The sequence below is a fragment of the Somniosus microcephalus genome, chromosome 16 (assembly GCF_052327205.1).
Source record: "Somniosus microcephalus isolate GS21.2 chromosome 16, FLI_Smic_1.0, whole genome shotgun sequence".
Lineage (NCBI taxonomy): Eukaryota > Metazoa > Chordata > Chondrichthyes > Squaliformes > Somniosidae > Somniosus > Somniosus microcephalus.
In genome coordinates this window covers 101676593-101698928 of record NC_141002.1, presented here as the reverse complement: position 1 = coordinate 101698928, position 22336 = coordinate 101676593, and the positions used below count along the sequence as shown (strand labels likewise).

General features: G+C 44.3%; 1 protein-coding gene across 23 annotated transcripts in view; it reads left to right on the top strand.

Annotated features, from left to right (window-relative positions):
- Positions 1-22336, top strand: part of ppp1r12a (protein phosphatase 1, regulatory subunit 12A) — a 189276-nt gene that overhangs the window by 131856 nt on the left and 35084 nt on the right. For 14 of the 23 annotated variants that reach the window (XM_086009575.1, XM_086009565.1, XM_086009563.1 and 11 more), the window contains 6 exons: positions 1690-1812; positions 5391-5414; positions 11512-11602; positions 15562-15753; positions 17906-18068; positions 21235-21371. In XM_086009575.1, the coding sequence (XP_085865701.1) occupies positions 1690-1812; positions 5391-5414; positions 11512-11602; positions 15562-15753; positions 17906-18068; positions 21235-21371 (730 nt within the window). The remainder of the gene's footprint in view (positions 1-1689; positions 1813-5390; positions 5415-11511; positions 11603-15561; positions 15754-17905; positions 18069-21234; positions 21372-22336) is intronic. The other 9 variants (XM_086009567.1, XM_086009581.1, XM_086009561.1 and 6 more) reach the window with 3 other exon arrangements.

Genomic DNA, 22336 nt, shown 5'->3' with positions numbered 1-22336 from the left:
TAATGGGGGTACTATTTGTAGAGTATTGGCCTAGGTTTTGGAGCAAGTATCCCAATTGGAAGTGTGAGTATAGGTTGATCTGGGCTTGCTGCACTTTATTGAGTAGCTGTTGGAATGATCTCCATGTGGCACTGTTAGAGGAGATGACTTATCCAGGTGATCCAGAAGACTCCCCTCTTGAGTGCACTGTCCTCCATATCTGCAGGCACAAGTCTGAAGGGAGCCTGGGGAAGACCTGAACGACCAGACATGGGCGAATGGGAAAGGTCGACTCTCGACAGTCACCGATATAAGATGAGAAGGCTAAACTCAACTAAGTGCCCAACATAGAGTCAAAGCGTTAAACAGCACAGAAAGAGGCCCTTCGGCCCATCGTGTCCGCGCCGGCCATCAAGCCCTGTCTATTCTAATCCCATTTTCCAGCACTTGGTCCGTAGCCTTGTATGCTATGGCGTTTCAAGTGCTCATCTAAATGCTTCTTGAATGTTGTGAGGGTTCCTGCCTCTACCACCCTTTCAGGCAGTGAGTTCCAGATTCCAACCACCCTCTGGGTGAAAAAGTTTTTCCTCAAATCCCCTGGCCCCACAAACACCACCCCTTTCTGATGGATGAATGCTGAAGTGCTGTGGCTTGGCAGCCATGTAGTTGCACACTTTTTTTCTCTTTCCACTTATCCAGCCATTCCCAACAGTGGGCCCATAGGTGCCTTGGTGACGCCATAGGTGTAAAGCATTACGGATTATATGGGATATGATATTACACGTGACTCGTATTCCTCTTCATAAATACCATAACTTCCTGAAGAGGAGGGTGGGTTGTCCGGAAAGGGAAGGTGAGGAGTGACGCACTTTAAAGAGAGCAGTAATTCAATTGCACCACAAACAACATCATAAGGGCTCAACCACTTTAACTTATCCCTTAAAAGTGTGCAAACAACTAGTATTTCAGACCATGCCAGTAAGCCTAACATATCCCAGGTATGCTCCTGCAAATACTCAAGAAAATCATGTTGCAGTAAAATGCTGGAAATACGCAGCAGGTCCATCAACATCTGAGAAGACGAAAGACAGGTTAACATTTCGGATGCAGACCCTTCATTGGTTCCAGTGAGGAGTCTGGACCCGAAACGGAAACCTCCATGTTCTCGTTTCCATTGCTGTTGGATCTGGTGTGTGTTACCAGCACTTTCTGTTGCTATTCCCACTCCAGCTTTGGCAGTTCTTTGGTTCCAGCTTCCTCCTTCCCCCCCACCCCCCCGCAACCCCTTTAATCTGGAAAATGACATGTGTAAACAACTTGAACATAAACCTTCGCAGTACTGTAATAAATTTTCCCATCCTCAACAAACCATTTTATTTCTTTCCAAAAGAATATAAATTGCTTCTTGGATGGTACAAAGATTCTGGTCAGCTGATATTGGAACAGAATTCACAAAACAAAAATGGCGGAGCAGGCTCGATGGGCCAAATAGCCTACTCCCACTTCTATTTTTTTATGTTCTTGTGTTCTTACAGAAATTATAACATTTCAGGCATAGGCCCTAAATTGTTGGCTTTTTTTTGGGTAAGATTAAAAGCCAGTCCTCAAGTCATACAAAGTTTATTTCAAAATTGATTTTGGTTGGTTTGATTTCATGTTTGTTGAGCTTTGCTTATTTTCTTGTTTGTGTTGCTGCTTGATGTGCTGTAGTACCTGTGCCTCAAATCGCTTCTCGACGGGGGACAATACTGAAAGAGAGAAAGAAAATGTTCCTTCAGCGGTTGCTACAACTGGCACTGTGTCCTCGACAGCAGAGGTCAGGGAAAGACGCAGGTGTGTAGTCTTCCTGGTAACGTTGATGCAGCTTTCGGGAGCTGGCTGCAAAATTTAGAACCTCTTCACACAAAATGAATTGAATTTTATACAGATGCAGCATGCACTTCAAACAAAGTCGGTTTAAGGGTTCCAGTGCTGTGCCACGATTCCTGAACGCATAACTTAATTAGTTAGGATTTTAGCATTTTACGCCATTTCTTTTTCGATGTTTATTCAAGTTACCATTAGTTTCCCCCCCACCCCCCCCTTTACTTGGTGAGTGTTGGAGCAAGCCACTCCAGACAGCTGGTACAGGAGGATGGATTAAATGATTTTAATTGTCGTACATTTATCACTTAAACTGCATCATAATCTTCTTAGGCAGTCCCTCGGAACCGAGGATGACTTGCTTCCACATGAAAAATGAGTTCTCCGGTGACTGATGAGTCCATTGCGGGACCTACAGTCTCGGTCACAGGTGGGGCAGACGGTGGTTGAAGGGGCGGGTGGGTGGGGTGCTTGGGTTGACTTGCGCTGCCTGCACTTGGCTTCCGCTTGCTCCCGGCGAAGAGACTCGAGGTGTTCGGCGCCCTCCCGGATGCTTCTCCTCCACTTTGTGCGGTCTTGGGCCAGGGATTCCCAGGTGTCATAATATACAGTAATTTAAGACAACTGTTAAAGCTATGGGGACAGGTAGTAGGTGTAACTTTGCAACAGTTACATTATGTTGAAGTACTGAATTTTATTGTTCAGGAAGAGAGGTAGAAAACAAGTTAAAGAAGTTATTTGTGATTCTAATGCAGTTTAGAGTATAGTACATTGCTTATGTTACAAGGCTGAACTGTGAAATTAGAATAATGGTTTTGTGTCTCAGCAGAGGGCTGTTGCCAATGTGCCTTTCTTCCATCGTGATTTGGAGAGGCAGATTATGATGTGATGTCTGATCAGAGTTTTAACCATCAGATTTAATTTTGTATTTGTCCACATGAGAACCTAAGAAATCGGAGCTGGAGTAGGCCATTTGGCCCTTCGAGACTGCTCCATCATTCAACCACACTAAATCAATTCTACCTCCACTCCGCCGTCCCGCATTATCCCCATACCCCTTAGTTCCCAAAAATGTATTGACCTCGGTCTTGAATACACTCAACTACTGAGCATTCTCAGCTCGCTGGGGTAGAGAATTCCAAAGATTCACAACCCTTTGAGTGAAGAAATTTCTCCTCATCTCAGTCCTAAATGGCCGATCCCTTATTCTGAGACTGTGACCCCGTGCTCGAGATTCCCCAGCCAGGGTAAACATTTTCTCAGTATTTGTAAATAGCCGCAGTGGCAGAATCCACTTCATTACAGTTGTAGCAACCTTTTAAAGCTCAAGACAATCCAGCATTCCCCAATGTAAACATGATCATCTCTTCAGTCCCATGTTTATAATTTTACTATTTCAAGTTTCTGGTAGATAACTGGATGCTATTTTTAGTAGATTCCAGAATAAGCTCATGAAAGATCAAGGCAAACAATAAAAAAAAGACTTGTATTTCTACAGCGCTTTTCACGACCTCCAGATGTCCCAAAGTGCATTACAGCCAATGAAGTACTTTTGAAGTGTAGTCACTGTTGTAATGGAGGAAACGCGGCAGCCAATTTGCACACAGCAAGCTCCCACAAACAACAATGAGATGTATGACCAGATAATCCGTAATAGGAATATTACATGTTCTAATAATAGACATAGGAAGCTAAGTTTCTACTGATGGAATACAGCAGATGCTTTAAAAAGTATTTACTTCCATTTTTACAGAGGAAGGTGTAAATGGGACTGTAGGAGTACCTGAGGAGAATGTGCAAGAGCCACTACTGGAGATAAATATTCAAAGAAACAGTATCAAAAAATTAGTAGCACTGAAAGTAGAAAAGGCCCAAATGGTATCCATCCTAGAATACTCGAGGAGGTTGGAAGGAAATAACAGAGGCATCAACCATAAATTTCTAAAACTATTTAGAAACTTAAATTGTGTCAGAGCTTTATGGGTGGCAAATGCGACAGCCTGGTTCAGTTGATAGGCCAGGAAATTATAGACCAGCTTGTCCTAATTCATCTGTGGGTAAACTGCTGGACCCCATAATGTGGGATAAAATGAGCAAATACTTAGAAAGGCATAGGCTAGTGAGGGATTGATAAAGGGCATATCATGCTTGACCAATTTAATTACATTTTTTGTGGAATTTGCAGGATTTGGTGAATGTTGTATATCTGGATTTTCAGAAGCCATTTGATCAGGTGCCCCATAAGTGACTTGTAATGGAAATTAAGGCACCTGCTATTAAAGGGATTGCATGTACAAAGGCAGAGAGAGCTGAAGGATAAAGAAAAGAATAAATGGATGTTTTTTGGATTGGCATTTGTGGGTAATGATGTGCCCCAAGGATAAAAACAGAAAATGCTGGAGACACTCAGCAAGTGAGGCAGCATCTGTGGAGAGAGGAAACAGTTAACGTTTCAGGTCGATGACCCTTTATCAGCAGTTCTGACGAAGGGTCATCGACCTGAAACTTTTAACTCTTGTTTCTCTCTCAGCAGGTGCTGCCCGACCGGTTGAGTATTTCCAGCGTTTTCTGTTTTTATTTCAGATTTCCAGCATCTGCAGTATTTTGCTTTTGTATACGCCCCAGGGATCTGTGCAGGGGCTGTTTTCCTTTTTCATTTATATGATGTGAACATTAGCACACGACGAATGATGCTGAACTGTGAAGAAGCACGCAGGAGGACATGGACAGGTTAGCAGAGTGGGCAGATAAGTGGCGGTCACTGTTCAGTGTAGAAAAATATGCAAGTTGTGCACATTGGGTAAAATGCAGGAAAAGTAAGTATCCTAAATGGTAAGATTTGTTTTTAAAGAGTGGAACAACATAGGACTCATCGAGTGTAAACACCTGGTATTGGTAGCGAAGGTCCTAAAGCAGATAGATTTTGCACTGCTTTTCCCAAGAGTCAGGGTATAACCCAATTCCAGCATTACTTGGCAAATTTAGTATCGCTGCAAGTTGGAAGAAGCTAAACTTGGTGTGAACTTAGTGACATTTAGACTTTCTTGGTATTTCTGTGGAAGCTTTTGTTAACTGTCGATCAATGTAACCGTAAATGAGTCTTGGTGGACAAAGCCATTTGAGAACTTAATTGAATGGCCAAGCATTGCACCGTCCTGCGATGCATCAAGCTGCTTTGGCATTTGCACTTCTAATTTATGTTTCTTCACTTTTGAGAAATGGGCAGATTATGAACCAGTCAAATTCATTCTCTCTCTCTCTCTCTCTCTCTCTCTCTCTCTCTCTCTCTCTCTCTCTCTCTCATCCCAATTTTTTGATTCTCTTTCTCCTCTACGAATCTCAGCCCCTCCTTCCTTTCTCTTATTACCTCTTTCCTCACATGTTCTTCTCTTTCTTTTCTTTCCCTCCTGTTTTTTCCCCCCTTCCATTCTTTATTGTTCTCCTTCCGTTCTCCTCCATTTAAAAAAAAAAAATCTAGACTGTGCTTGAACATTAACCAGAATTCCATGTTTTGAATTTTCACCAAAACTTTAACTTTCTCTCATCAGACTATTGGTTCCTTTCGAGATTAGGTGAGCTGAAGACCTGCATGCTTTTGTGGCCATGAACACTGGCTTTGTGACTTTAATGAGTTGGATTTCATTAGAATGTAACCAAAACTTACAAATGGCTTAATTATCCTGATGCCTGACATGAGGGGGAAAGCAATGGGGCATGATGCAGGCTTTCCTTTTCATTAACTTTCCTTTTATGATCGCTAACTCTGAGCATTGCACTAAATTTGTATGATTTAAATAATTCGTAAATGCGTGGGCCGACCATAAAAATGGCACGAGCTCTAACTTAGCACCCGCTTTAACATTATCATCTGCGCCAGTATAAAATGTTTGGTGAATTGGGCACATCAAGCACCTTTAAATTGTGAGTTGGTTTCAGAAGACCTGGCATGGAAGTGTTGCGCTCTGAAAAATATTGCAGTAAGGTGGAAACGTTTGCAGTACAACAACAAGTTGTATATAGCGCCTTTAACGTAGTAAAATGTCCCAAGGCGCTTCACAGGAGCATTAAAAGACAAAAAAATTGACACCAAGCCACATGAGAAATTAAGGCAGGCGACCAAAAACTTGGTCAAAGAGGAAGGTTTTAAGGAGCGTCTTGAAGGAGGAAAGAGAGGTGGAGAGGTTTAGGCCGGGAATCCCAGAGCTTAGGGCCCAGGCAATAGAAGGCACGGCAGTAGTGGCTTAAATGCTTAATATAGCTATTCTCTTGGTAGCTTTTCGTGTGACTGCATCGCGGCATGCTGTACTGAACCATATTCGACATGGAGGTCCAGGTTTGATTCCTGATCTGTTAAAATTGCGTATCTCAGCTGCAGCAGTTTTGGGGATATCGCAATTTTACTGTTTGTTACATGAGTTGAAGGAGGAGGAAAGATTGTCCAGGGCTGCCGTGCTTTACAGGTGTTTCATTATTGGCGATCGTGGTAGAAGCAATTTGAGGCGATAAACTAAGAATATCACATGGAAGTACATTGCACAACATTAATGCCAATGCCCTATTTAAGCAGTGTACTAAACCTGCCTTGTAATACAGCTGTATGGCCGCTGATATCCGTGAAACCGTGCCCCAGCTTGGGTTATTGCTATTGGGTGAGGGTGGGGCAGAATCGGGACAGGAGGGACGCATAGCCGCGAGCTAAATTTCTTCAAAGTAGCTGCAAGCTGTAATTCTGAACAGACGGCAAAGGATTATGCTGTAGAGGAAATCGGCACTGGAACTGAATGGTGAGTTTAAAACAGTTCTTTTGATTGTGAAAGGTTCACAAGCTTCAATTTCCATTGGAATGAATCGCACATTAAAACAAGCGACTTAATGCTTAAAATTGAAGAGTAATTTCTACGAATGTGAAGAAAATGTAATGTACCGTAGTACTGTCATCCTTAATGTAGGTACATTGGGGGGGGGCGGAGGGAGAGAGTTTCATACAATCCCGTGGTTTTGGTGATATCTTATATTTCCCATCCTCAGTTGCCCTGAGAAGCTGGTCGGCCTTTACCATTGGAACTGAGTGCTTTGCCAAGCCATTTCTGAAAGCATTAAGATTGGAGTCAGATGCAGGCGAGACCGGGTAGGGGTGTCAGGTTCACTTCCCTAAAGCACATTAGTGAACCCTTTTGGTTTTTTTTACACCAAAACAGCAACTTTTATGATCAGATTTATTGAATTCAATTTCACAGCAGGATGCAGTGAGATTTGAACTTGGGGGTGGGGGGGTGGAAATTCTTGGGATGTGGGTGTCGCTGGCAAGGGTGGCATTTACTGCCCATCCCTAGTTGCTCTTAAGAAGGTGGTGGTGGGCCGCCTTCTTGCATCACTCCCACAGTGCTGTTAGGTAGGGAGTTCCAGGGTTTTGATCCAGTGACAATGAAGGAACTGCAATATATATCTAAGTCGAGGTGGTGTGTGTGACTTGGAGGGGAACTTGGGAGGTGATGGTGTTCCCATGTACCTGCTGCCCTTGTCCTTGGAGGTGGTGGAGGTCACTGGTTTGGGAGGTGCTGTAGAAGTAGTCTTGGCGAGTTGCTGCAGTGCATCCTGTAGAAGGTACACGCTGCAGCCACTGTGCGCCGGCGGTGGAGGGAATGGATTTAAAGTGGTGGATGGGCTGTCGATCAAATGGACTGATTTGTCCTTGACTTGTGTCATCCTTTGAGTGTTGTTGCAGCTGTACTTGGTGGGCAAGTGGAGAGTATTCCATCACACTCCTGACTTGTGCCTTGGTGGTGGAGAGGCTGTGGGGAGCCAGGAGGTGAGCCACTCGTCGCAGAATACCCAGCCTCTGACCTGCTCCAGTCGCCATGGAGTTCACGTGGCTGGTAAAGTTGAGTTTCTGGTCAATGGCGACTGTCAGGATGTTGATGGTGGGGGAATTCAACGATTGTAATGCCATTGAATGTCAAGGGTAGGTGGTTAGACTCTCCCTTGTTGGAGATGGTCATTGCCTGGCATTTGTGTGGCGTGAATGTTAGTTGCCACTTATCAGCCCAAGCCTGAATGTTGTCCAGGTCTTGCTGCCTGAGGGCATGGGTTGCTTCATTATCTGAGGAATTGCGAATGGAGCTGATAGCCGTTTGCAATTAACGGCGAGCAACCCCACTTCTGACCTTGTGATGGAGAGAAGGTCATTAATGAAGTTGTTGGAGAGTTGGACCTAGGATGCTGAGGAACTCCTGCAGCAATGTCCTGGGGCTGAGATGATTGCCCTCCAACAACCATCTTCCGTTGTGCAAGGTCTCATTCCAGCCATTGGAGAGTTGTCCCCTGATCCCATTGACTTCAGTTTTATTTGTGCTCCTTGATGCTATACTCATAGTCGTAGATTTATACAGCACAGAAAGAGGCCCTTCGGCCCATCGTTTCCACGCCGGTTATTAAGCCCCGTCTATTCTAATCCCATTTTCCAGCACTTGGTCCGTAGCCTTGTATGCTATGGTGTTTCAAGCGCTCATCTAAATGCTTCTTGAATGTTGAGGGTTCCTGCCTCTACCACCCTTTCTGGCAGTGAGTTCCAGATTCCAACCACCCTCTGGATGAAGAAGTCTTTCCTCGAATTCCCTCTAAACCTCCTGCCCCTTACCTTGAAACTATGCCCCCTGGTTATTGACCCCTCTACTAAGGGGAAAAGTTCCTTTCTATCTACCCTATCTATGCCCCTCACAATTTTGTACATCTCAATCAGGTCCCCCCTCAGCCTTCTCTGCTCTAAGGAAAACAACCCCAGCCTGTCCAGTCTCTCTTCATAGCTGAAGCGCTCCAGCCCAGGTAACATCCTGGTGAATCTCCCCTGCACCCTCTCCAATGCAATCACATCCCTCCTATAGTGTGGCAACCAGAACTGCACACAGTATTCCAGCTGTGGCCTAACTGGTGTTTTGTACAGCTCCATCATAACCTCCCTGCTCTTATATTCTGTGCCTCGGCTGATGAAGGCAAGTATCCCATATGCCTTCTTTAACCACCTTATCTACCTGTCCTGCCTTCAGCGATCTATGTACATGCACACCAAGGCCCCTCTGATACTCTGTCCTTCCTAGGGTCCTACCATTCATTGTGTATTCCCTTGCCTCGTTAGTCCTCCCAAAATGCATCACCTCACAATTTTCAGGGTTAAATTCCATTTGCCACTGTTCTGCCCATCTGACCAACCTGTCTATATCGTCCTGTAGCCTGAGGCTTCCCTCTCGCTACAGGAAACGCTTGTTTAAATATCTGGAATTCTCTTAACTGGCAAAATTCATACTCCGAAAACAACACCTCAATAACCGGCAATGTTGCCGAGTCCGAGTCTCCCGCGGTGGCCGAGTTAGTCAGTAGGGGTAGTTCTCCAAACTGCCACTACTCGGCTTCTTGGTGCTGTCGGAAGTCATTAGTTAGTTATGGATTACCCTCAACTGGCAGTACTACACTTAATCAAGCATCTTCCACCATCCATTTAACACAACATTCTGTAGGTGAGTACCCAACTACTGTATACTGCACATTTCTTGATTTTTTTATTTTTGTTTGTTAAAAATAGCCTCAGTAGATAACCCTCTCCGTCATCCGGAATTTTTAATCAACAGGCACCATCCCGGTCCCGTCGGTGCCGGATACCAAAGAGTTTCCTGTATTTACCACTCCACCAATTTTCGTGTCATCTGCGAACTTACTGATCATACCTCCTACATTCATATCTAAATCGTTAATGTACACTACAAACAGCAAATGATCCAGCACCGATCCCTGCGGTACACCAATGGACACAGGCTTCCAGTCACAAAAACAACCTTCGACCATCACCCTCTGCCTCCTGCCACTAAGCCAATTTTGGATCCAATGTGCCAAATTGCCCTGGATCCCATGGGCTCTTACCTTCTTGACCAGTCTCCCATGCGGGACTTTGTCATAAGTCATACTGAAGTCCATGTAGACTACATCAACTGTACTACCCTCATCCACACACCTAGTCACCCCCTCTCAAAATTCAATCAAATTGGTTAGACATGATCTCCCCCTGACACAGCCATGCTGACTATCCTTGATTAATCCTTGCCTCTCCAAGTGGAGACTAATTCTGTCCCTCAATTTTTTCTAATAATTTCCCTACCACTGATGTTGGGCTCACTGGCCTGTAATTCCCTGGTTTATCCCTACTACCCTTCTTGAATAATGGTACTACGTTCGCTGTCCTCCAGTCCTCTGGCACCTCCCCTGTGGCCAGAGAGGTTCTGAAAATTTGTGTTTGAGTGGAACTCTCAACCTTTGTGCTGCTAGTCCAGTACGATAGCCACTGTGAAGTGCTGCCTTCATGTCAAGGGCAGTCACTTTTGCCTCACCTCTGGAATTCAGCTCTTTTGTCCATGTTTGGGCCAAGGCTGTAATGAGGGCTAGAGCTGAGTGGTCCTGGCGGAACGCAAGCTGAGCAGAACTCTCAACCTTTGTGCTGCTAGTCCAGTACCATAGCCACTGTGCTCCTGTAGTTCTAATTGTTGGGTTGATACCTTGCTGAAAATGCAACATTTTTTTCTCCATCTACTTTCTGTTCACTTCTAAAAGTAACTTTAGAATCAACTCTATCAAGAATTAGGATTTAACTTTATTTAGCAATCGCACACTCTAGTTCAGCGGTGTGTCTGTAGAACAATTTGATCATTAGCAAATGATTTGAGATTTATTGTTTATAGGACTGTTGCGCATTATAAAATTAAGCATTGCATTCATATTCCTTACAGATATAACTTTTTAATCGCTTTTATCACTCAATTGTGTCAAAAAGCAGTTTTCATTAGTTTTTGTATGTCTGATTGCTTTAGCTGTTGAGTACAGGCAGAAAGTTGAGAGATGGGCTATCCTTAGTTCTGCCGAACTCCAAATTTGATGTGCAGATTCTGTGCAGTGTTCTGACATTTACTGCCATATTTTGTGTTGTCCCTGTTATCGACTACAGTAATGCATGCCAAGTTTCCTCCTAAAGGCCACACATGTGAGTTTGAATAAGTCCTATAAAAATGCAGTGTAAATATGTCCTGCACTTGCACCATCTGTTAGCATTTGATGTCTAGTGTATGATTGTGAGCATGCTCGCGGTATGTGTAATACAAAAGACTTCTAAGTGAACGCTTCTTCCAGAATGAACAGTCTGGCCTTATGAGGAGCTTAAGTGATTAAATGTTAATCTTGTGCCTGGCACTGAAACTTTTAATGTAATTCAGTTTGCATGCAAAACAAGTCTGTCCATTGTCTGAACGTGTTCAAATCGATGTGAACTTAATTGTTTTGTAATTGACAGGTGAGGTGAACGCTTAAACTCACCACTTCGGAATTGGGGCATGTTGCACATTCGTCTGAATTGTGTCTGCAGCAGAGATCTGTATATGTTCTCCCGTTTTAAAAAAAAAAAAAAAGAAATTAAGTTGAAGGAAGACTGTTTCTTTTGTTATGATGCATGAATAAATACAAATGGAATGCGGGTATATTTCAACAGTCGTCATATTTAAGAAAAGACTCAGATGAGAAGCCATTTGAACTTAACAGTAAATTGTGAAGCCCTTTGTACTTTTCTTTAAACAAATACGCGTGAATTGCAAGGCACTTGTCATTTCTTGACTCCACTAACATTTAATGTTCAAGGTCGTATTTAACTCCTGTGCGAGATGAAGAATCTGAATCACAAAGAAAAGCCAGGTCGAGGCAAGCGAGGCAGTCGAGAAGGTCGACACAGGCAAGTTTTAGCCTTCCTCTACTTGGTTCAGAAACACTTCATCTATCCCCTGTTCCTTCATCCACCAATCCAATCTAATCTTGAAATTTAACCTAGTTTCCACCTCAACCACTAACCCTGCATGTGAATTCCAAAGCCCCTCAACTCTGTGTAAAACAGTTTCTCCTTCCCTCTATCCTGAACCCCCCCTCATGTAATCTTGTATCTGACCCCAACAACAACAACTTGTATTTATATAGCACCTTTAATGTCGTAAAATGCTCCAAGGTGCTTCACAGGAGTATTCTAAGACAAAAACTTGACACTGAGCCACATAAGGAGAAATTAGGATAGGTGACCAAAAGCTTGGTCAAAGAGGTAGGTTTTAAGGAATGTCTTAAAGCAGGTAGAGATGGAGAGGTTTAGGGAGGGAATTCCAGAGCTTAAGGCCGAGACAGCTGAAGGCACGGCCACCAATGGTTGAGCGATTATAATCAGGGATGCTCAAGAGGCCAGAATTAGAGGAGTGCAGATATCTCGGGGCGGGTGAGCGAGGCAGGGGCATGGTGGTGGTTGTTGTGGAGCTAGAGGAGATTACAGAGATATGGAGGGATTTGAAAACCAGGATGGGAATTTTTTAATCGAGGCATTGTTTAACTGCGCGCCAATGTAGGTCAGCGAGTACAGGGGTGATGGGTGAACGGGACTTGGTCTGAGTTTTTGATGACCTCAAGTTTACGTAGGGTAGAATGTGGGAGGCCCGCTGGAAGTGTATTTGAATAGTCAAGTCTAGAGGAAACTGCTGGAAATGGTCTGCTTCTATCTACCCTGTCCATTCCTATCATAATTTTAAACATTTCTAGAGGAAACTTTGCTATCTGGCACCGACGGGACCGAGCTGTTGCCGTCCCATCAAAACTGCTGGACAAACCAGCGCTAATGTTGAAACATACGGAGATTTTGAGCTCCGTATCTGGCAACAAACCTTGTTGCAGCTTCTAAACAGTTGGCTGTACCTTGCAAGTGTCTCTAGCTTAGCAACAGCTTCAGAGAGACCTTGCAGAGCCTGACTGGTGGAAAAAAAGCAACGAAAAGAAAAAAAACCGAACGAAACGGCTCCTGATTTTTGCCGGTAGCTCGAGCATTCCGGACAGCTAACCTCCGGATAAACCAAAGTTTCCTGTATCATATCACCCAGTAATCTGCGTTGGTCGAATGGGGGGGAATTTCTCACCTCTTTCGTATTTCCTCGTACCGGACAGCGTCCTTGTGAATCCACATTGTACCCTCTCTAAAGGCTCAATCTTTCCTATACTGTGGAGCCAACGCTGCACATAGCCCTCTCACTGCGGATTTCTTAACATTTTATTCGGCTCATCATTACATCTTGGCTCTTGTGGTAAAAACCTTAACATTTATTTACAACCTTATCAGCCTGAAGTGCTGCCTTTAATGTTGTGAACCTGTACCTCCACAACCCTCTGCTTTTTCACAGCATTGAGCCTACTTCCACTCGGTTGTCTAAGTATTGAAGCTTCAATAGTTAGAAATAAAATCATAGAAATATTCAGCACAGGAGGCGGCCATTCGGCCCATCGTGCCTGTGCCCGCTCTTTGAAAGAGCTCTCCAATTAGTCACACTCCCCTGCCCTTTCCCCATAAGCCCTGCAAATCTTTTCCCTTAAAGTATCTATCCAATTCTCCTGAATGTTACTATTGAATCGGCTTATCCTAAATCCTGTGCCCCTCAAACTGCATTATAATATTGGCAGTATTGCTGCTCATATACTGAGATGCAGAATTTTATCCAGTCCAATAAATAACTACCGTGCACTGATTAAATACTTTCCCCCCCCTCTCCTGGAGGTGAGCTTGTGCCAGGGTACGGTTCCATTGACAATTTGGAAGCAGATGAAATGGGCACAGCAGAGCATACAAAGGGACGCTGGCACAAATTGGAATTTTACAGTGAAAGAAAGGCTTGCATTTCTAGAGCGCTTTTTACAACCGCCGGACGTCCCAAAGCGCTTTACAGCCAATGAAGTACTTTTTGAAGCGCAGTCACTGTTGTAATGTCTGAAACGCAGCAGCCAATTTGCACACAGCAAGCTCCCACAAACAGCAATCCGATAATGACCAGATAATCTGTTATTGTGATGTTGATTGAGGGTTTATATTGACCAGGTCACTGGGGAGAACTCCCCTGCTCCTCTTCGAAATAGTGCCACAGGATTTTTTACGTCCACCTGAGAGGGCAGACGGGGCCTCGGTTTAACGTCTGATCCGAAAGATGGCACCTCCGACACTGCAGCGCTCCCTCAGTACTGCACGGGAGTATCAGCCTAGATTTTTTGTGCCCAAGTCTGTTGAGTGGGACTTGAACCCACAACTTCTGACTGAGGCGCGTGTGCTTCGAACTGAGCCAGAGCTGACTGTGTGTGCTCACTGTGCAGTGCCGTACAGCTTTTAAAAGTGCTGCAGTTTGGTCTGTCTCAGCCCACCTAAGAGAGAAGAAAGAAGTCGTCAGCATGCTCTCCACTTTGTTCCTTAATTCAAACTCTAACCTTAAGCGGAGCAGAAGTAAGCACACGCTGATTGTAAGACCAGCTTTTATAACAGGCCTTTGACATTTTTGAGCTGATATAGGTGCATGCCATGGAGCATCCCAGGCCGCGCACAAAGTTTAAATCCATGTTCCCATTAATTTGCGCATATCTCAAGTTGCTGATACTGGGCTTTGTGCGTTTGATTGTTGTGGTTTGTGGCCCATGCGCAACAGTTTGAATGCCCATGTTCTACAATAATATCACTTTGCTTTACGCACCTCTATTTAAAAACTTGCCTCTTTTCCTTTGCCTGTTACTTGAACAGAAGTCCCATGTTTTGGCTTCAAGTGGCTCCTTCATGATCCTTGAGGTATCTGTATTTTCCGGGGGTGTAATGGGAATCATTCCGTACAGGAGGCCGCCATTTGGCCCATTGTGCCTGTGCCAGCTCTTTGAAAGAACTATCCAATTCATACCCTGCTCTATCCCCATAGCCCTACAAATTTTTCCTTTTTAAGCAGAGATTCAGTTTACTTTTGAAAGTTACTATTGAATCTGCTCCTACCACCCTTTCATGCAGTGCATTCCAGATCATAACATGCTGCGTTTAAAAACAAATTCTCCTCCTCTCCCCGTGGCTTTATTCCCAGTTATTTTAAATCTGCCCTCTCCTCTGGTTCATAGAAACATAGAAGATAGGAGCAGGAGTAGGCCATTCGGCCCCTCGAGCCTGCTCCGCCATTCAATGAGATCATGGCTGATCATCCAAACTCAGTACCCTGTCCCTGCTTTCTCCCCATATCCCTTGATCCCCTTAGCCTCAAGAAATATATCTAACTCCTTCTTGAATATATTTAATGAATTGGCCTCAACTGCCTTGTGTGGTAGAGAATTCCACAGGTTCACCACTCTCTGGGTGAAGAAATTCCTCCTCATCTCTGTCCAAAATGGCTTACCCCTTATCCTTAGACTGTGCCCCTGGTTCTGGACTCTCCCGCCATCGGGAACATCCTTCTGCATCTAGTCTGTCTAGTCCTGTTAGAATTTTATAAGTTTGAATGAGTTCCTGACCCTCCTGCCACTGGAAACAGTTTCTCTTTATTTACTCTATCTAAATTTCTCATAATTTTGAACACCTCTGTTAAATCTCCCCTTAACCTTCTCTGCTCTAAGGAGAACAATCTCAGCTTCTCTAGTCTCTCCAGATAACTGAAGTCCCTCATCCCTGGTACCATTCCAGTAAATCTCCTCTCCGCCCTCGGCAAGGCCTTGACGTCCTTCCTAAAGCATGGTGCCCAGAATTGGACACACTACTCCAGCTGAGGCCTAACCAGTGATTTATAAAGGGAATGGACCTCCGGATTAGGCCACTGTAATGGGAACAAGGGATGCACAGTGAGCTAAGACTGAGCGTTGAACAAAACTGTCTTGCAGGGTGTAACACTAACAGACCTACAAGAAGCTGAGAAGACAATCGGGAGGAGTCGTGTGGATCGCCGAACTCGAGAACAGGAGGAGAAAGAAAAGGAAGAAAAAGAAAAGCAAGACCGGGAAAAGCAAGAGGACAAGAATCAATTGGAAACTCGAGATGACGAGAGACCGAGGTTTAGTCAAAACACTGAAGAGGTATTTGGTCTTTCTGAAAAGAAAATTACATGATTTACTCACTAAACGCAGATTATTTAGCACACAATTTTGAGAATATAGTGCTTGTTTTTCGTCTACAATTTTCATTTAAGCATGCTGAACGCACTTTCCGAGTAAAGCCTATCGACCGACTGGTTCTGGGACAGTAATATGTTTCGTAAACCCACAAATCTCATCATGCCATTGTAGATTGGTAGTGCTGTGCAGTCTCCTCCAGCCCTGTATGAAGTCATAGGGGTAGCACCATTGTGCCAATCTCTTTGTCCTAGCTGAAAAGATGGCGTTCACTGCTTCCAAGTTGGGACAAGCCTTCAATCTGCCCACAAGAGGTTAGTTAGTTCCATTCTTTTCAGCGGTGTATTCTGTTTCTTCCCATCAGTGTTTTTCTCACTTATTCAGGTTTTATCCTGGAAATCTGGGCATCAGCACTGATCAAAACTGGCCAACGGTCCTCGAGAATGAATATCAATTGATTCAACTTCTGTCCTTAAAAAGACACTCGTGTGAATATAATGAAGGAAAATAAAAGCAAATGGGCAGTGTCAACTCGTTTACAGGCTCAGCGACAAGCAGTGCTCTGTCCAGTTCTTACTGACAAACCACACTTTGTCTAGGTGGCCCTTTCAAAGAGAGCCCTGAAGCAAAGATAGCTCACTATTGAAGGGGCTGAGACACAGGATTGATATTTATACACAAGAGTGTACCCTCAGCTGGATTGTTGCCTGCTGTCTTTCGGTGCATGTGCCAGCACTGACAATGTAATGCCTGCATTGAAATCGAACTAAATGTTTCCACAGTTTGAACAGTCCGTCAGCATTAACTTCTGTCAAAGGCTTTTGAGTTGTGTTCAGCTGCCTTGCCCTGAACTGTGGCGGGGAGGCCTTGAGGATGGATTGCTCGGTGTGATTAGAAACCTCTCTGTTGGGCTAAGAGATGGTGAAAATGCTCATTGCCAAGCATGACACCATTGCCTTGGTTTCTCTAAATGCAGCCATAAAGACCGACTAAACCGTGCGTCCCATAATTTTGGAGGACAAAATAGCGAAAAATTGAAGAGATCAATGACCTCTCTGGGTGGCGCAATATCAATCTCTGTGTATCTGATCACTCCCAATGATGGCGGACTCTCCAGCTGGTCCTGAAGCGCCCCAGGCACCGCTTGTTGAAGATGTGTGGTATCTAGAATTGACAGTTACACACAATGTCCTTGGCAAAAGCAAAATACTGCGGATGCTGGAAATCTGAAATAAAAAAAGAAAATGCTGGAGACACTCAGCAGGTCAGGCAGCATCTGTAAAGAGAGAAACAGAGTTAACGTTTCAGGTCGATGACCCTTCGTCAGAACTGGAAAAAGTTGGAGATGGAACAGGTTTTTAAGCAAGTGCAGGGGCTGGGAAAGCGGGGAGGGGAGGAAAGAACTAAAGGGAAGGTCTGTGATAGGATGGAAGGCAGGAGAGAGTGAGAGACATTAAGAGATGGTGCAAGGCAAAAGGAGACGGCAATGGGTTTTTTTAAGCAAGTGCAGGGAAAGGTGGGGGTGGTGGGGGGGCAACTGTCTTTGGCAGCTGTGCTGAAGTTTTTGCAGGGCTATCCTTTTCTTCATGCGCCTTGCCCACGGCGATGAAGGATGCTAAATGAAAGAGAGATTGCTTACCTATCCTGTCGGGCGGTTTTCATTCTTGAAATGTTGATCATTCTCTACACGCCACAATCCCATTAATCTTCAGGCACTGTCAGGGTGCAGGGAATGCCTAGTTAACTTCAATTCAAAATGATGTGGTGCAACAGTTTCTGGGTCTTTATTAGCTGTAGGATTAGGAGACCACGTGCAGCCTACTTACAGTTATCACCTACAACTAATATTTTTCGGTGTGTGCTAAGCATATTGTTTCCCTGGAAACGATCAAGCTTAGGTCGTCGCCGTGTCTGGAAGCAACAGATAATTTGACAAATGAAAATGACCCAACCAGGTGGATAATTCATCAGGAGTATCCAGAAAAGAAATAATGTTTTAAAACTGCTTTTAAAATGGATGACATTGATACTGTCACTGTAAACATTGTAAATGTTTTTGCTGCAAGTTTTAAAGATCTCGGCCTTGATGTAAAATTTCCCAATTTTTGTTCTGAAGCCTTATCAACGCATCAGGCCAACTGGCACGACGTCTTCAACTGCTGCAGTCTCTGCCCTCAATAGCTCATACGTTGCGTCCCAACTAAATCGACCCAACAGCCTTGTCGGCATTACGTCCGCTTATTCTGCATACTCCCGAAGCTCTGGGGAAACAGATAAAGGTAACGTTGCGATTCTTTGTGCATAGTCTGTTGGCAAGAACTAAGCATGAATCTGTGACTGTGTACTTGGCATGCTCCATTTAAGTGTGCATTAAAATCAAATGCCCGAATTTTGTCCATTTTTATTTTACATGTATATGCGCATGCACACACACGAGCCCTGTATGGTAACAAAATACTGCGGATGCTGGAAATCCTATATGCATGAGTCCTGTATGTTTGGGCAAAAAAAAATCCATTGTAAACAAAGTGTTCATCTTTGCAAACTTTTCCTCTTCTCAGCCTGATCACATCCTCAATGTCCTAAAGCACTTTGCAACCAATACATACATTCTTTTAAAAATGCAGCCAGTCTTATGTTGGCAACCTGGCAACCAAGATGCGTACGGCAAATTTTAGGTGGTGTTGGTTGAGGGTGGACAATTGACCAGTACAGCGGATGAACTCCCTACACCTCAGCAGGTAGTTTTAATGTCTCATCCCAAAGGCAACACTTCTGGCAACACTGCACTCCCTCAGTCCTGCACCGAAGTATCAGCTGAAATTATCTGCTTAAATCCTGGAGTGGGACTTGAGCTTCTGACGGAGGTGAGCTGAACTACCAACTGAGCCAAGCTGACACTCGAGTGTTACAAGTGCTGATTTGTTTATTATGAATCTGTTCCCTACATTACATCAGTGACTGCACTTCAAATGAACTTCATTGGCTGTATAACGCTTTGAGACGTCCTGAGGTCATGAAAGGCACGACATAAATGCAAGTCTTTTTTACGTACCAGGTCGAGCCCATTCCTTCAGTCATGATGCATTTTGATGAATAGCTGTCATGAGCCCATTCGAAGAAATGTTTAATAAAAATAGTGTTGGCCAACCGAATGACCAATTTATGTTCGGCTGGATAACTTGTAAGTGACTGGATTTCGATTCATTTAATCCAGTTCTCTATTATTAATTTGAATCACCGTGTTATGAGAGTGCAGAGTCCTGTGGTTAATTAGAGGATATTTGTATCTCTGTACTCTGTGGACATTATACAGCTGACCACTTTCCAGAGAGTGAGATGAATGAAGGGGAGCAGAGCTCTGCAGTACATCTATAACATGTAATTATCCTGTGGCAATGCTCACGTCAAGGACGCTCGGTTTTATAAGGATAGGAACATTAGCAGAATATAGTGTGAATTACATGGTCTAAAGTTATGTGGCATAGGGAGTGAGCCATTCAGCCCCTCGAGACTGTTTCAATCAGATCATGGCTGATCTGCACCTCCACTCTAATTGCTCCATTTCCATTGACACCCTTACCGAACACGCACAATCTGTCGATCTCAATCTTGAAAATTGCAATTGTCCCCCCGGCATCCACAGCCTTTTGTGGGAGTGTTTCAGATTTCCACTACGCTTTGTGTGGAACAAGTGCTTCCTGATTTCTCCCCTGGATGGCCTCGCTCTAATTTTAAGATTAAGCCCCCTTGTTCTGGACTCCACCCCGCCCCCATCAGAGGAAATAATTTCTCTCTCTACATTATCTAATTCATGTATAGTTTTAAAAACCTCGTTTAGATCACCACTCGACCTTCTCACTCGAGGGGATACAAACCAACTTTATGCAACCTGTCCTCATTTAACCCTTTTAATCCCCGGTTTCACTCTGGTGAATCTATGCTGTATCCTCTCCGAGACCAGTATATCCTTCCTGAGCTTCATGCACAAAATTGAATGGAGTACTGCAAAGTGGCTCTGACGAAGGCTCTGTGCAACGGAAGCATCACTTCCTCACTTTTGTATTCTAAGCCTCGAGATAAAGGCCAGCATTCCATTAACGTTTTTGTATGTGCGCACTAGATTTAGTGAGCTGTCCACATGGACACCCAAATCCTTTTGCTCCTCCAAAGCTCCTAGTCTGTGCCTGTGTCTCTCTCCCCTCCCTCCTCACCACTCACTCCTCCCCCTCCCCCGCTCTGCCCCCCTTCACACCCCCCCCCCGCTCGCTCTCCCCCTTCCCCTCTTCTGAAAATATTCCCATTTGCCTTTCTCAGATTCCAAGTGAATCACCTCACACTTGCCCACATTGAACTTGCATCTGCTAGTTTTGCCCACTCACTTAATCTGTAACTTCCTGCTCCCATTGTGCCATCTGCAAACTTGGAAAGACCACTCTCGATTCCTGCCCCCTTTAAAGCAACAAGGTCCTGTTGCTGTTGATAGCCACATTCTGAGGTAAATTGGAGGGTAACTGTTTCTATGTCAGTTGGTTACAATGACCAGGCAGCTCTCCAAAACCAGCAGGAAATGACTGGGCTTGTATCTCTCGTACTCTAAGCATACATATCTGCATAATATGTGATGAACTGTGACAGACCCATCTGAAAACTTGCATGTATCGAGAGAGGTAGAATTTTATGTCCGAGTGTGTCACTAAGTGTTTTTTGTTTTCTGACTGCTTGTCTTCTGCTTTGTAATTGGTTGCCTCATCAATGAAGCACAAAAGCAGACAGCCGTTTCCTTGCAAAAATAAAGAACCTTGAATTCTGCCCCCCCCCCCCCCCCGAAATGTTTTTGCCTCACCTTAACCTGCTGAATCGCGCTGGGGTGCTCCTAAACCTTGATCAAGTGATCATTGTTCATTTCTAAGTCTGGGCAATGAGTGATGCCAAGTTACTCCACTGTGGAGATGTATTTGTCAAGTCCGGTCACTTGACACCCCCTCATACGCTCACATGCTTTTTCCTAATAGGGCTCACTAATTGCTCCACTACTTGCTCAGCTAACTCCGCATGGACCAGAAACTAAACCTGGGCCCTTCCCCGTCAGCCTGATTCACATCAGGAGGCTATTGGCAGCATTGGTACACTTAAATATTCCAATCGGCATCGAAATGAATTTGCAAAAATAAACAGCTTCTTGCAGTCTTGTTCTATAGAGACCAGAAATAAAGTATGGCCATAATGTAAATTTTCTATGAATAGCGAAGTAGATTGGATGCGCATCCGCCCTTTTATAAAGCTTGACATCGTACTTGGCTTTTCTGTTTAATTCACAAACTAAAAGCTGTAGAAGGTGAACTTGTGCAGTGATTATGTTGCAGGTGGTGCAAAGCTGGTGACTACTTCCGGTTTCCTTGTTCGTCAGAGGGTGAAAAATGTTCTTTTCTCTAATTTGACTAGAAATGGACAAAAGGGAAGATGAGCGAGATGGAGAAGAGAAATTGGACGACAAGTCGCAGAACAAACCATCAGTAAGAGATCGACGGCGGCCTAGGGAAAAACGGAGATCTACAGGTGTTTCTTACTGGACGCAGGATGTAAGTATGATACCTTAACCAGATTGTTAAAGTGCACGTTTTATTCTGTTGAGATATTGGCCCAGAAATTCGGGTCGGAGGCTTCCCGCGGGTGCAAGCCCCCGACCTGCACTTAGCTTGCACGCCGGCCGTTGTGCTGTGGGCCCGCGTGGGATTCCGATCCAGGGCCTGGTCCAACTGCCGGCGCGCAGTGCTTGCATATCCCAGGGGCGCAGTTAGTTCGATGCGTCCCCTGGGATCACGTGGGCCATGGAGAGCCAATGGTAGCAGGAAATGCTTCATTCATAAGTTAGACAGGAAGAGCTGTCAAACCTATAAATATTATAAGCCCCAAAACATCACTAAAACGTCAAATAAATTTTAAAAAACATCACATTTTTAAAATAACTAAATTACATGAAATAACTATTTTAAACAATTTAAATTTTTGAAAAAATTAATTACATTTTCTAACGGGGCTAAAAATAAACTTACCTATTTAAAAATAATAAACCTGTGGGAAAAAATGTTTTAATTTTAATTAATTCACCACTTACCTTGTTAAAAGCAGGCCTTGCGTCTGCTTTTTAAAAGTGTAACTGCTGGAGACTTACCCTCCTGGAGAAACCTGCAAAAAAAAACGTAAGTTCGATGCGCACGTGCTGCCTTGCCGGCGCACGCGTTCCACCTCTCAACCCCTTCTTTCAGGAGAACGGAAGTGCCGGTTTCCCGCGCATGCACGAAACCGGCATTTTCGTTGGGCCTATGTGTGAGTACCCAGCGTGTACTCGCGCGTTGGGACCCGAATTTCTGGGCCGTTACCTGTTCTGTCAGAACTTGTACATTGATCCCTTTGTTAGTAAGAGCAGGAAACTCTTCTTTCCAATTCCTCCCATCTCCACAAACAGAGAATATACATCAAGAGCCAATTGGATCTGAAGTTTCTCCAAGGGCTGAGTTACACCAAATAAGCCACGAAGTATATC